General features: G+C 38.1%; 1 protein-coding gene across 16 annotated transcripts in view; it reads right to left on the reverse strand.

The window, feature by feature from the left end:
- REV3L (REV3 like, DNA directed polymerase zeta catalytic subunit) overlaps nt 1–13,632 on the reverse strand; it is a 153,915-nt gene that overhangs the window by 16,745 nt on the left and 123,538 nt on the right. For 12 of the 16 annotated variants that reach the window (XM_023750113.1, XM_023750119.1, XM_023750116.1 and 9 more), the window contains 3 exons: nt 7,199–7,443; nt 4,173–4,281; nt 2,159–2,365 (listed from right to left, as the gene is read on the reverse strand). In XM_023750113.1, coding sequence (XP_023605881.1) covers nt 2,159–2,365; nt 4,173–4,281; nt 7,199–7,443 — 561 coding nt within the window. Of the gene's footprint in view, nt 1–2,158; nt 2,366–2,823; nt 2,940–4,172; nt 4,282–7,198; nt 7,444–13,632 lie in introns of those variants that run through there. The other 4 variants (XM_023750123.1, XM_023750115.1, XR_002828113.1 and 1 more) reach the window with 4 other exon arrangements.

Raw genomic sequence — 13,632 nt, forward strand, 5'->3', positions numbered from 1 at the left:
TTATAACCAACCAAGCAGGAAATTACTCTGTGTATATGCATGAGTGTATGTGTATCTTTCAAAATTTTGTTGGAGGTTATGATAATTTTTCAGTATTATTAAAGTTAATGCTGAACTGAAATCTCAGTGATTGGTTATACAAAATTTTTAGATAATCCTAAAACAAGGAAAACGTATAATTATATGATGGAAATTACATTAAAGTATTCAATTTAAATTAAGTAGGCAGGTATATGTCTAACGAGTTTTTTCACTGGTGAGTGGTGAATCTTAATGATCAACTTGACATAGTATTTAGCATTGCTGCTTCATTTATTTAACTCGTTAAAGCTAAGAGTTGGGGGAAATAGCCCATCAGAATAAATGGAGCATTCTTTTTTAGAATTTTAAAATAAGAATTACATACTTATCCTCTCATGTTAAGAAGTGACAATAGTAATAATAATCCCTTTCCCTTTAACTGTAAAATTTGAATTATCTGAACTAAATGTCGGATTAAATAGTAGTTAAGAGGCTGTTTAAAGTTGCTTTATAAAGGAGATATTAAGTGTATGAACAAAGGAATAAATAGAAATATTGTAGCAGAAATTTAAAGGTCTCTGTTGAGACCTTTTCGTGCATTAAAAGTAGGTCAACAATAACCTAATACATTTAAAAAATCATGTTATCTAATTGAAATTCAAGTTTTAATAAAATCTTTAATCTGTCATCTGTTGCCACTTTCAAAAAGATACACTTCAAAATATGTGATGGCAAATAGCTGGGTAGGTGAGCCACCTAGTGTCAGAGTCAGATGTGCTTTTGAGATACATGCACACATGGACCCTAACTGTCCACCTCCTGCTGCCTGCTCTGACCCATTTAAGTTACACCCGGAAGAGTCAGAACTCTTGCAGCTACCCCTGCCCGAAGACTATGCAACCTGAAGGATTCAGTGGCATGAGGGTGAGGGGGAAGGAGAGAGGGAAGAGTGGTAATTAAATTAAAACACAGTCGGATACTTTGTGCCATGGTTTCTAATTTGAAAAATATTACTTTTGTATATAAAAGAGGAAAATAATTGGTAGACCACAATGTTCTGGCCTTCATTTGACACAAAAAGATCATTAACAAAACAAATTACACCACTTTTCTCAATCACTAGTAAATTATTATATTAGTCTGTTACAGTATATTGAATTCATATCAAATTAACACCCTACTTTAGTAAATAATAAGAAATTAGTCTTATTTTATGAAAAGTATCTTTTAGTTACAACTACCATTATAAAAGAAAGGTTCTGCTTTTTAAAAAAAATATATTTTATTGATTTTTTACAGAGAGGAAAGGAGAGGGTAGAGAGGTAGAAACATCGATGAGAGAGAAACATCGATCAGCTGCCTCCTGCACACCTCCTACTGGGGATGTGCCCGCAACCAAGGTACATGCCCTTGACCGGAACTGAACCTGGGACCTTTCAGTCCGAAGGCCAACGCTCTATCCACTGAGCCAAACCGGTTAGGGCAAGAAAGGTTTTGCTTTATATCTACTGCTACATGAGTAAATATGAAACGATTGTTGTTCATTCTGACATTTGGAGAAGCAACCTACACTATTCATCAGATCTCTAGCAATACTTTAAAAGGAATTAGTACCAAGGTTGTTGTAAACATTGCTATAAATGTGGCATTGAAATCTTATGCTAATAGTTGGTTACAATATGGTCATCCAGGTTATGTATAAATATGTGTATGCTAATTTCTAAAATTATCAAAGACACAACAGCCCCGGTTTGAGAAAACTAATCGAATGTCATGGACATGAAACGCTTTAAGGTTTCAAAACAAAACAAACTGCTTTAATAAACAGGTTTTCAGCCAAAACCGGTTTGGCTCAGTGGATAGAGCGTTGGCCTGCGGACTGAAAGGTCCCAGGTTCGATTCCGGTCAAGGGCATGTACCTGGGTTGCGGGCACATCCCCAGTAGGAGATGTGCAGGAGGCAGCTGATCGATGTTTCTCTCTCATCGATGTTTCTAACTCTCTATCTCTCTCCCTTCCTCTCTGTAAAAAATCAATAAAAAATATATTAAAAAATAAAAAAAATAAAAAAATAAACAGGTTTTCATTTAACGCTACTTTAGTCTCTTTTGAAGAAACTACAGAATTATACCACTTACCTCAATGCATGGCATTCTCCCAGAAAAATTAGCAGCTGTATAGCCAAATGTGACATTTGCTATAAGCTTAAGTCCTAGCTGTCGTGCATCGAGCATTCGTGAAAGGGCTCTGTCTTGCTTATAAGCCTTCATTGACTGCTTCACCATGAGTCTAGTCTTCAAAATTTCTTCCAACATTATTGGTAGCACACCCTTTCTTACTGAAGGCTATCATAAAGGAAAAAAAGAATGTTTGAAATCCCTCAAACATTAGATCTAGATAATTAAGAAGCACAAAGTATAACAATGGCCAACTGTCATGAACTGAAACATTCTAACAATAAAGTGGCCAGAGAACCAATGGCAGTCAATACAAAATCATCACATTTTCTTTCTTCTGCAGAGGACTTTTTTCCTAAAAGGTTCCTATAATAGTTATAAATCTAATGAAGTATTATTTCGTGAGTGCAAAGACCCCCAGGGAGGAGGATGTCAATTAGTGCATAAGGAGAGACCATAGAACAAGTTCAGAGGGAAATTTTGTTTGAAACTTTGATCCAAACCCTCACTCTTTCAGAAAGACACACGGGATTTGTATCACTCATAACAAACCTCAGTTTTTAAAGATCTCATCCTCATGACCCCAGTAATCTGCATGGAAATCCATTTATCTACCTTGGAAGAATGATGAGCTGGGTTGACTCTGCTGACATTCAAACCTGCAGTTCCAGGGACTCTAGGTATTTCAAATCTGATGCTTAGACCACTAAGCCATCCCCTCCGGCCTATATTTATTAGCAATCTGGAAGAGGGGATGAATAGTGAGGTGATAAAATTTGTTGATACAAAAAAAATCATTTGTATTAATCAAGATTAGGGAGAATTTATGAGAACTCCAGCAGGAATGAAAACCAAAAAACAGTATTAACTCTGAGGATGATTCACAGATACATGCAAGGTAATAATGCATGTTGGACTGAACAATTAAAGCTGTAGGTACAGGATAACCATACTCCTGAATATTAAAAAACACAACTTATTTTCATTAAACTTTACACATTGGGTCAAAATGTAGATGTAAGTTTTAAAAATGATGTTAAAGGGAGATAAGCTGCTAGATGTGTGACAATGACAACATAGTCTAATCTTTAATTCATTCTGTGTACTGTTTAAAGAAGCCATATGTTTATGTTAGGACATAATATTTGTGATAATGTGAAGACATACTTTTCCCCAAAAGGAGTATATCATGAACTCTCTGGTAAAAATTTTCCTCATATCTAAGTGGCTAATTTTAGGGTACTCTTTAAACACAGCATGCTCTTACTGGTAAAGAAAGATGCTCCCTTTGCTAAGTACACCAGAATGAATTTGAGGGCTCGTGAGGTCCATGCTACCATCAATCACCCTCCTGTCCCATGATTCTAGTATGCTAAGGAAATTGAAAAGAAAGGAGAGGCAATATAATATTCTCCCAGATCTCTATTTGTCTTTAATTTATTCATTTATGAGGCTTTCCTCAGTCTCTTTTGAAGGGAGATAAGGGAGAGAGAAAAAAGAGACCTTATTATTAGTTTGGATATCTTTTTAGAAATTCAATCAATAAACAAGAGTATCATTCTTTCTAAGATAGTCTTAATTTAAAATAATGTAGAAGAACAATTAGCAGAGTGTACACATCAAAGCAATTTCAATCTTGGTAAGTTAACATGACTGTGATCATCAAGGAGCTATTTAAGTCTGCCAGATTCTAACAGAGGGCAGAAGGTATACATGTTTATTTCTTTCAATATTTCACTGAAAACTAAAATATAATAATTAAAATATTTTCAACCTAAATTCATGCAAAACAAGATGACTATTTAAAAATTTATTTCTTGGAAGATTCCTATATTTTTGACTGTGTGAGATAAGATATTCAAGCAAACTTATTTCCCTCCTCTGTATTATAGGCCAACAAAGTCTAAACCATTAGCTCTCCAAAGGTTAAGCCATAGCAGATACCTTTCTTTCATTTACAAGAGAGTATTATTACCTTGACAAAAGCTATTCCATTGGGGGACACTGTGATGTCATGCCTAATTTGGTAAAGTAAATCTGGAGGCACTCTCAGGGAGGTACAGCCAAATTTGAACTCATCAAACCTGTTAAGGAAGAAAATATTAAGTAAACACTTTCTCCAATCATAGAAGAGATTCTAAGCAATTTTAGGAGTATTTCTAATTCCATTAGAAAATCATTTCAAACATTAAAACATAATTCTTGTATTTAGTAACATGATTGTCTATTTATAAAAAACAGTTCTTCAAATATTCACAATTTGTTAAAAGAAATATTTCTTAGATGACACTATCCTAAAATTTATGGATAAAATCTATACTGAAATACCAAATTTCAACTCAACACATGATTACCCTACACTAAGTTTCTTAAAGAAAAACTTAAGCCTTAAAAGGATTGTAAATAATTTTCCAAATTTTTTCTTTTTTTGTGTGGAGTATTTTGGGTTGTTTTTATTGTAGTTTATTTCTAATATTATGCCATCGTGGTCTGAGAAGATGCTTTGTATGATTTCAATCTTCTTGAATTTGGGGAGACTTTGTTTGTGACCCAATATGTGGTCTATTTTTGAATATGTCCCATGAGCCCTTGAGAAGAATGTATATTCCGTGGCTTTGGGGTGAAGTGTTCTGAAGATGTCAATTAAGTCCATCTGATCTAGTGAGTCATTTAGGATTGCTGTTTCTTTGCTGATTGTTTGTCTAGAGGATTTATCCAGTGATGTCAGTGGTGTATTCAAGTCCCCTACTATGATTGTATTGTTGTCGATCTCTCCTTTGATATCTTCCAGGAGTGCTCCTGCATTGGGTGCATATATGTTTATCAGGGTTATATCTTCTTGTTGTATTGATCCCTTTCGTATTATGAAGTGGCCTTCCTTATCTCTTGTTATGGCCTTCACTTTGAGGTCTATTTTGTCTGATATAAGTATTGCTACCCCAGCTTTTTTTTCATTTCCATTTGCCTGAAAGATATTTTTCCATCCCTTCACTTTCAGTCTGTGTGAGTCCCTTCTTCTGAGGTGGGTCTCTTGTAGACAGCAAATGTATGGGTCATGTTTTTTTATCCATTCAGCCACTCGATGTCTTTTGGTTGGAGCATTTAGTCCGTTTACATTTAAAGTTATTATTGAAAGGTACTTGTTTGTAGCCATTTCTTTTTTTTGTGTGCCTGTTTTCTTTCTTAGCTTTTTATTTCTTCTTTTTACACTAGTCCCTTTAGCATTTCTTGCATTGCTGGTTTGGTGGTGATAAACTCCCTTAGCCTTTTTTTGTCTATGAAGCTTCTTATTTCCCCTTCAATTTTGAATGATAGCCTTGTGGATAGAGTATTCTTGGATTCAGTCCTTTGCTTTGCATCACTTTGTAAATTTCTGTCCATTCTTTTCTGGCCTGATGTGTTTCTGTTGAGAAATCATTTGATAATCTAATGGGAGATCCCTTGAATGTAACTTTCCGTCTCTCTCTTGCAGCCTTTAAGAGTCTCTCTTTGTCCTGAACATTTGCCATGGTAATTATGATGTGTCTTGGTGTGGGTCTTTTCGGGTTCACCTTGTTTGGGACTCTCTGTGCTTGTGTGATTTTTTTCTTCCCCACCTCTGGGAAGTTTTCTGATATTATTTCTTCAAATAGGTTTTCTAACCCTTGTTCCTCTTTCTGTTGTTCTGGCACCCCTATTATTCGTATGTTGTTTCGTTTCATGTTGTCCCATAGCTCCCTTAGGCCCTCCTCCTGTCTTTTAATTTTTTTCTCCAATTGCTGTTCAGTTTGGGTGTGTTTTGTTTCCCTGTCTTCTAATTCGCTAATTCGGTCCTCCGTTTCTCCTAGTCTGATGTTGAAACTTTCAATGGTGTTTTTTATTGCAGCTATATCACTCTTCATTTCTTCTTGGTTCTTACATAATTTATTGATTTTTTCATCTGTTTCTTCTTGCTTCTTGCATAAGTAGTTGATTTTTTCCTCCATCCGGTTTATGCACTCTAGGACCCTTAATCTGAATTCTTTTTCTGTCATGTTGCATGCCTCTGTATCACTTAGCTGCTTTTCTGGCTAGTCCTCCTTTTCTTTGGGGGTTTCTTTGTCTACCCATGTTTGATCGTACCACCATATCTAGATGTTGAGTCGTTCAGCGGCTGCTCCTTGGGTGGCAGTGGCTCCTCGGGCTGCGGTTGCTCCTCGGGCGGTTGTGGTAGCAGCTGCTCCTCAGTTGGTAGCAGCTCCTCTGGTGGGTGCTGTTCACAGTTGTGATGGCTCCTCTGGCTGGTGGGGGGAGGCTTCACACACAGCTGCTGTTCCTCAGACAGAGGGTGTGGTGATCAGGAGGCTGCTGTTCCTTGGATGGGGGCGGGCTACACAAGCCCCAAATTTTTTCTTAATAAAAAGTATTACCAATACAATTTCCACAAGTGCTTTCTATGAAGTAGTGAGTATATTCTAGATAAAATTATAACACTTGGTATTAAATACACAAAAATCATTACTAAGAAAGACAGTATTTCTTATATCCTGAGAAAAATATCTACTCCTTCGAGTTAAAAATATTGTTTTCATTCAGCTTATAAAATTCTTTGACATGAACAGCTAAAACATTTAACAGTTTAACTTTAAAAAATTCAAACTATTTCTAAGAAAAGAGGAGTTGGTAACTGGAGTTGTAAGATCATAATCCTCAAACAGTTCCACTGAAAGGTGATTTATATTAACAAATTAAATATAACTCTCAATTAAAGAGAGACCACAGATATGCATGGAGAATGCAACAGATAGTTGCAAGGCTGATGTATTCACAACTTGTTTATATGTGTCATCCATCGGTGATGCTGACTTAGTCATATGATGATCTATGTCAATTAGTAAGAAAATAAAAATAACAAAATAGCTGTGCTACAGCCCATTCATTCATTTTGCTCATAAGGATAGTATCGAGTGCAAAAAGACACTCAAAGTATAATTTTAGTAATAAGTACAAAGCACAACATAGTTGTAAATATGAAAAACTTACTTTCCCAAGTTCTCCACATGGCCAAGGCAGGTGGAAAAACAGTAGTTGTATGCAATCACAATAGAAGGATATAGTGACTGGAAATCCAGAACAAGAACAGAGTTGCTATAGAAGCGAGATTCAGGCTCCATAATTAGGGGGACACATTGTGGGGCTCTCATTTGGGACCTCTGCTGTACAGTAGGTGTCACAGGAATATAGTTCATTGGTTTAGCAATACGCAACATCATTGACTCCACACGGTACTGTGGGCAGAGAAGTGGAAGTAGGAAGAGAAGAAGAAATAGTTTCAATATACTGTTCTTTGGAATAATTATCTGGGAAATGTTTTGCTCTTCAGAATAAGGCTGCATGACTTTCTTACAATAAAGTTACACAGTATTGATTATTCAGTCAGTTATTAGGTGCTTGAAGAGGACATTTATAAATCCTTTTCGTATTCCCATAACTTTTTAATTCTTTATTGTTGAAAGTATTACATATGTCTCCTTTTCCTTCCATTGACCTTTCCCAGCCCACACGCCATCCCCCAGCCCAGGCTTTCACTCGCCTATTGTCTGTGTCCATTGGTTATGCTTATATGCATGCATATAGGTCCTTTGGTTGATCTCTTACCTCCCCTCCACCCTCCTCTTGCTTTCCCTCTAAGGTTTGACAGTTTGTTTAATGCTTCTATGTCTCTATAAAAACTATAAAATATGTCAAAAGGCTTACATCATAAAGCAATATTGAAAAGACAAATACAGTTAGATTTCTTTTTACATTTAAATACAGCTCTATCACAATAAGCGGATGTAGGAGAGACAGCTGTATAGTTTGTCAACTTATTTAACAAGTTGGCCAATCTTTTAGAAAGTGATTTGGGAAAGTCTGATAATGAAACTCAGGAGACTTGAGATGATAAATATTATCCCAATTTTTAAAGAAGGAAACACAAAGATTCCAGAATTAAAAGGTAATCAGCTTAATACTTGAAAAATTGAATCAAACAATTCATTGTTTATAATAACTGCTATTAAGCAGATGGTTTGGAATATTAGATTAAAAAAAGCACTTGCCCATGCCTCCCGGGCACCTGGCCTCTCACTGTCAGCGTGTGGAGCTCCTGCCAGCCTACAGCGGCCGCGCCTCCCAATTCCTGAGCCCATCCTTGACTATTGGAGTGTGTGACGCTCCTGCCAAGCCTGCCACCATAGCTCAGACCCCGTGCAACTCGGCGCCTGGACCCTTCAGCGACAGCAAAAATGGGGAGACTAAAAAGCAACCCCCAAAGAAAAGAAAAGGAAGAGTCGCAAAAAAAGAAAAAAAAGGGGGGGGGAGGAAGGGAACTAAATGAAAGAAAGGCATGCAATGTGTCAGAAAAAGAATTAAGAATAATGGTCATACAGTTCATAAACCAGATGAACGGGAAAATCAACAACCTATGTAAGAATCAAGAAGAAATAAAAAGTGATATAGCTACAATAAAACACACAATAGAAGGTTTCAACAGTAGACTCAGAGAAGCAGAGGACCGAATTAGTGTGCTAGAAGATAGGGCTGACAAGCCCAATTTGAACAGCAACTGGAGAAAAAAATTAGAAAGCAGGAAGAGAGCCTAAGGGAGCTTTGGGACAACATGAAACGAAGTAACATACATATAATAGGGGTGCCAGAAGGACAAGAAGAGCAGCAAGAATTAGAGAACCTATTTGAAGAAATAATGACAGAAAACTTACCTGATTTGGGGAAGAAAAAAATCACAGCACAGAGTCCCAAAAAGTTGAACCCCAAAAGACCCACACCAAGACATGTCATAATTACAATGGCAAATGTTAACAACAAAGAGAGAATCTTAAGGGCTACAAGAGAGAGACAGAGAGTTACCTACAAAGGACATCCCATTAGATTATCAAATGATTTCTCAACAGAAACACATCAGGCCAGAAGGGAATGCAATGAAGTATATAAAGTAATGCAAATCAAGGGACTGAATCCAAGAATACTCTATCCAGCAAGGCTATCGTTCAAAACTGAAGGGGAAATCAGGAACTTCACAGACAAAAGGAAAGGCTAAGGGAATTTATCAATACCAAGCCAGCAATGCAAGAAATGCTAAAGGGATTGTTGTAAAAAGAAGGAAAAAAAAGGGGAAGAAGAACAGGGGGAACAAAAAATAAAAATGGCTACAAACAAGTACCTATCAATAATAACTTTAAATGTAAATGGACTAAATGCTCCAATAAAAAGACAGAGTGGCTGAATGGATAAGAAAACATGACCCATATACTAGTATATGCTGTTTACAAGAGACCCACCTAAGAACAAGAGACTCACACAGACTGAAAGTAAAGGGATGGAAAAATATATTTCAGGCAAATGGAAATGAAAAAATAAGCTGGGGTAGCAATATTTATATCTGACAAAATAGACCTCAAAGTGAAGGCCATAACAAGAGATAAGGAAGGCCACTTCATAATACTAAAGGTATTGATATAACAAGAGGATATAACTCTGGTAAACATATATGCACCCAATGCAGGAACACCAAAATACATAAAAAAAACTTCTGGAAGATATCAAGAGAGAGATTGACAACAATACAATCACAGTAGGGGACTTTATTACCCCACTAACACCACTGGATAAATCCTCTAGACAAAAATCAGCAATGAAACAGTAATCCTAAATGACTCACTAGATCAGATGGACTTAATTGACATCTTCATAAAATTTCACCCAAAACCTACAAAATATACATTCTTCTCAAGTGCACATGGGACATTTTTAAAGATAGATCACATATTGGGGCACAGGCGAAGTCTCTCCAAATTCAAGAAGATTAAAATCATATCAAGCATCTTCTCAGACCACAATGGCATAATATTAGAAATCAACTACAATGAAAACAATAAAAAAATTCAAGAAGATGGCGGCATAGGTAAACACCGGAAATTGCTGCCTCCCACAACAAATTAAAAAATACAGCTAAAAGACAAAACGGACATCATCCAGAACCACAGGAAGGCTGGCTGAGTGGAAATTCTACAACTAGAAGGAAAGAGAAAAGCACACTGAGACTCAGAGGAGGTGCGGAAGTAAAGTGCAGAGGTACGGAGGAAAACGTGGCAAGGGCTGGCAACTGAGGACGCAGCTGTCTTTTTGAATCGGGAGGGAGTCACAAGCCCCTGACTGCTCTGAACTCCAGTTTCGGGTGAGTCTCTGGGGACCTAGACTCATACGGGGAGAAACTGGACTGTCTGGCAGTGGGCAGAACTCGGAACTCAAGGGCGGCTTTCTCTCAGAGGTGCTTGCAGCAATTACCGGGACACTAAGACGCTGGGCCCCTTAGGGCAGGGCTGAGGATCAGCCATAGCTGCTTGCTCCGCCCTGTTGATTCCCTGAGACCCCGCCCCACCCCAGCTGTGGCAGAGGCTTTTGCATATGAATGCCCTGGCCCTTTGCAATCTGAAAATTACCTAACAAACTGCAGCTGGGCCAGACAGACCCAGAACTTCCAAGAGAAGGCCCAAGGCCCCAAAGCAGCTTGCATTGCTTCACAGCTGGGCCTCATTTGGGCACCTCCAAACCCCAAACAAGGAAGAGGAATCTGCAGATCTCTCCATAGCTCCTGCTGGGTAGCCTCAGGCAGAGGCTAAATTAGCACCGCCTTAGATCCAAGAGCCAGTGTACCCAGTGGTCAGAGTGGGACCATCCAATTACAACTCCTCAGATCCATAAGGGACACACTCAGGGGGCAGACTCAGTGAGCACCAAAGCTCCACTGAAGCAAGTCTTGCCTCATAAGGGTGTCTTCAGCACAGAAGTTCTCCCACCATAGACACAGCTGATTCTCACAGCCAATTGGCCTGGAGGTCAATTCCTCCCAGTGATACCAACAACAATCAAGGCTTAACTACAACAAGACTGTGCACACAGCCCACAAAGGGGTGCACCAAGAGTGTCCACTTCAGGTAATTGGGGAGGCTGAGCCACAGGCCCTATAGACACCTAGCACACAAAGCCACTCTACCAACACAGGGAAGCATAGAAAATGCAGAGACAAAGAAACAGGTCACAAATGACAGAAATGGAGGAAAGCAAACGATTGGATATAGAGTTGAAAACCACACTTTTAAGGTTTTTCAAGAACTTTCTAGAAACCGCCGATAAACTTAGTAAGACCCTCAAAAAGACTGGTGAGACCGCCGATAAATGTAGTGAGACCCTTGAGGTTATGAAAAAGGACCAACTAGAAATTAAGCATACACTGACTGAAATAAAGAATATTATGCAGAGTTCCAACAGTAGACTAGAGGATCGCAAGAATCAAGTCAAAGATTTGAAATACGAAGAAGCAAAAAACACCCAACCGGAAAAGCAAAAGGAAAAAAGAATCCAAAAATACGAAGACAGTGCAAGGAGCCTCTGGGACAAATTCAAGTGTACCAACATCTGAATTATAGGGGTGCCAGAAGAAGAGAGAGAAAGATATTGAAAACCTATTTGAAGAAATAATGACAGAAAACTTCCCCTACCTGGTGAAAGAAATAGACTTACAAGTCCAGGAAGCACAGAGAACCCCAAACAAAAGGAATCCAAAGAGGACCACACCAAGACACATCATAATTAAAATGCCAAGAGCAAAAGACAAAGAGAGAATCTTAAAAGCGGCAAGAGAAAGAAAGTCAGTTACCTACAAGGGAGTACCCATACAACTGTCAGCTGATTTCTCATCAGAAACCATGCAAGCCAGAAGGGAGTGGCAAGAAATATTCAAAGTGATGAATAGCAAGAACCTACAACCAAGATTACTCTACCCAGCAAAGCTATCATTTAGAATTGAAGGTCGGATAAAGAGCTTCATAAAAAAAGAAAAAGCTAAAGGAGTTCATCACCGCCAAACCAGTATTATATGAAATGCTGAAAGGTATTCTTTAAGAAGAAAAAGGTAAAGATAAAAATTATGAACTACAAAGTGACAACAAATACTTATCTATCAACAAGTGAATATAAAAATCAAGTGAATAAAAAATCTGGTGAATAGGATAGAATCAGGGGCATAGAAAGGGAGTGGACTGACAATTCTCAGGGGGAAGGGGGTCTGGGGGGTGTGGGAAGAGACTGGATAAAAATCATAGACCTATGGATGAGGACAGTGTGGGGGGGTAAGGGCAGGGGGTAGGGTGGGAACCGGGTACAGGGGAGCTATGGAGGGAAAAAGAGGAACAACTGTAATAATCTGAACAACAAAGATTTATTAAAAAAAATTTTTTTTAAAAAAGGATAAAGGACTTAAATGTAAGACGGGAAACCATAAAAATCTTAGAAGAAGCCACAGGCAGCAAAATAGCAGACATTTGTCGTAGTAATATCTTTACCAACACAACTCCTATGGCAATGGAAACTAAGGAGAAAATAAACAAATGGGACTAGATCAAAATAAAAAGCTTCTGCACAGCAAAAGAAGCCATCAACAAAACAACAAGAAAGCCTACTGCATGGGAGAACATATTTGCCAATGTTATCTCTGATAAGGTTTTAATCTCCAAAATTTATAGAGAACTCATACAACTTAACAAAAGGAAGATAAACAATCCAATCAAAAAATGGGCAAAGGACTTAAGTAGACATTTTTCAAAAGAGGACATACAGAAGGCCAAGAGACTTATGAAAACATGCTCAAAGTCACTAATCATCCGAGAGATGCAAATCAAAACAACAATGAGGTACCATTTCATACCAGTCAGAATGGCTACTATCAACAAACAACAAGTGCTGGAGAGGATTCAGAGAAAAAGGAACCTTCATGCACTGCTGGTGGGAATGCAGACTGGTGCAGCCACTGTGGAGTACAGTATGGTGCTTCCTCAAAAAATTAAAAATGGAACTTCCATTTGACCCAGTGATCCCACTTCTAGGAATATATCCCAATAAAACAGAAACACCAATCAGAAAGGATTATATGCTCCCCTATGTTCATAGCAGCACAATTTACAATAGTTAAGATTTGGAAACAGCGTAAGTGCCCATGAGCAGATGAATGGATTAGAAAACTGTGGTACATCTACGCAATGGAATACTACGATGCTGTAAAAAAGAAGGAATTCTTACCATTTGCAACAGCATGGATGAAACTGGAGAGCATTATGCTAAGCAAAATAAGCCAGTCAGAGAAAGATAAATATCACATGATCTCACTCATTTGTGGAATATAATGAACAACATAAACTGATGAGCAAAAATAGAACCAGAGTCACAGAAGCATCGAACAAACTGTCTGACCTATGAGGGAAGGCGGGGGTTGAGGGGGTGAGAAATCAACCAAAGGACTTGTATGCATGCATATGAGCATAACCAATGGACACAGACGGGGGTAGGGAGATGTGAGGGCATGTGCTGGGGGGTGGGGGCGGTCGGGGAGAGGTCAATGGGGGAAAAAGAAGACTTATGTA

The sequence above is a fragment of the Myotis lucifugus genome, unplaced genomic scaffold, assembly GCF_000147115.1.
Source record: "Myotis lucifugus unplaced genomic scaffold, Myoluc2.0 scaffold_11, whole genome shotgun sequence".
In the NCBI taxonomy this organism is placed as follows: domain Eukaryota; kingdom Metazoa; phylum Chordata; class Mammalia; order Chiroptera; family Vespertilionidae; genus Myotis; species Myotis lucifugus.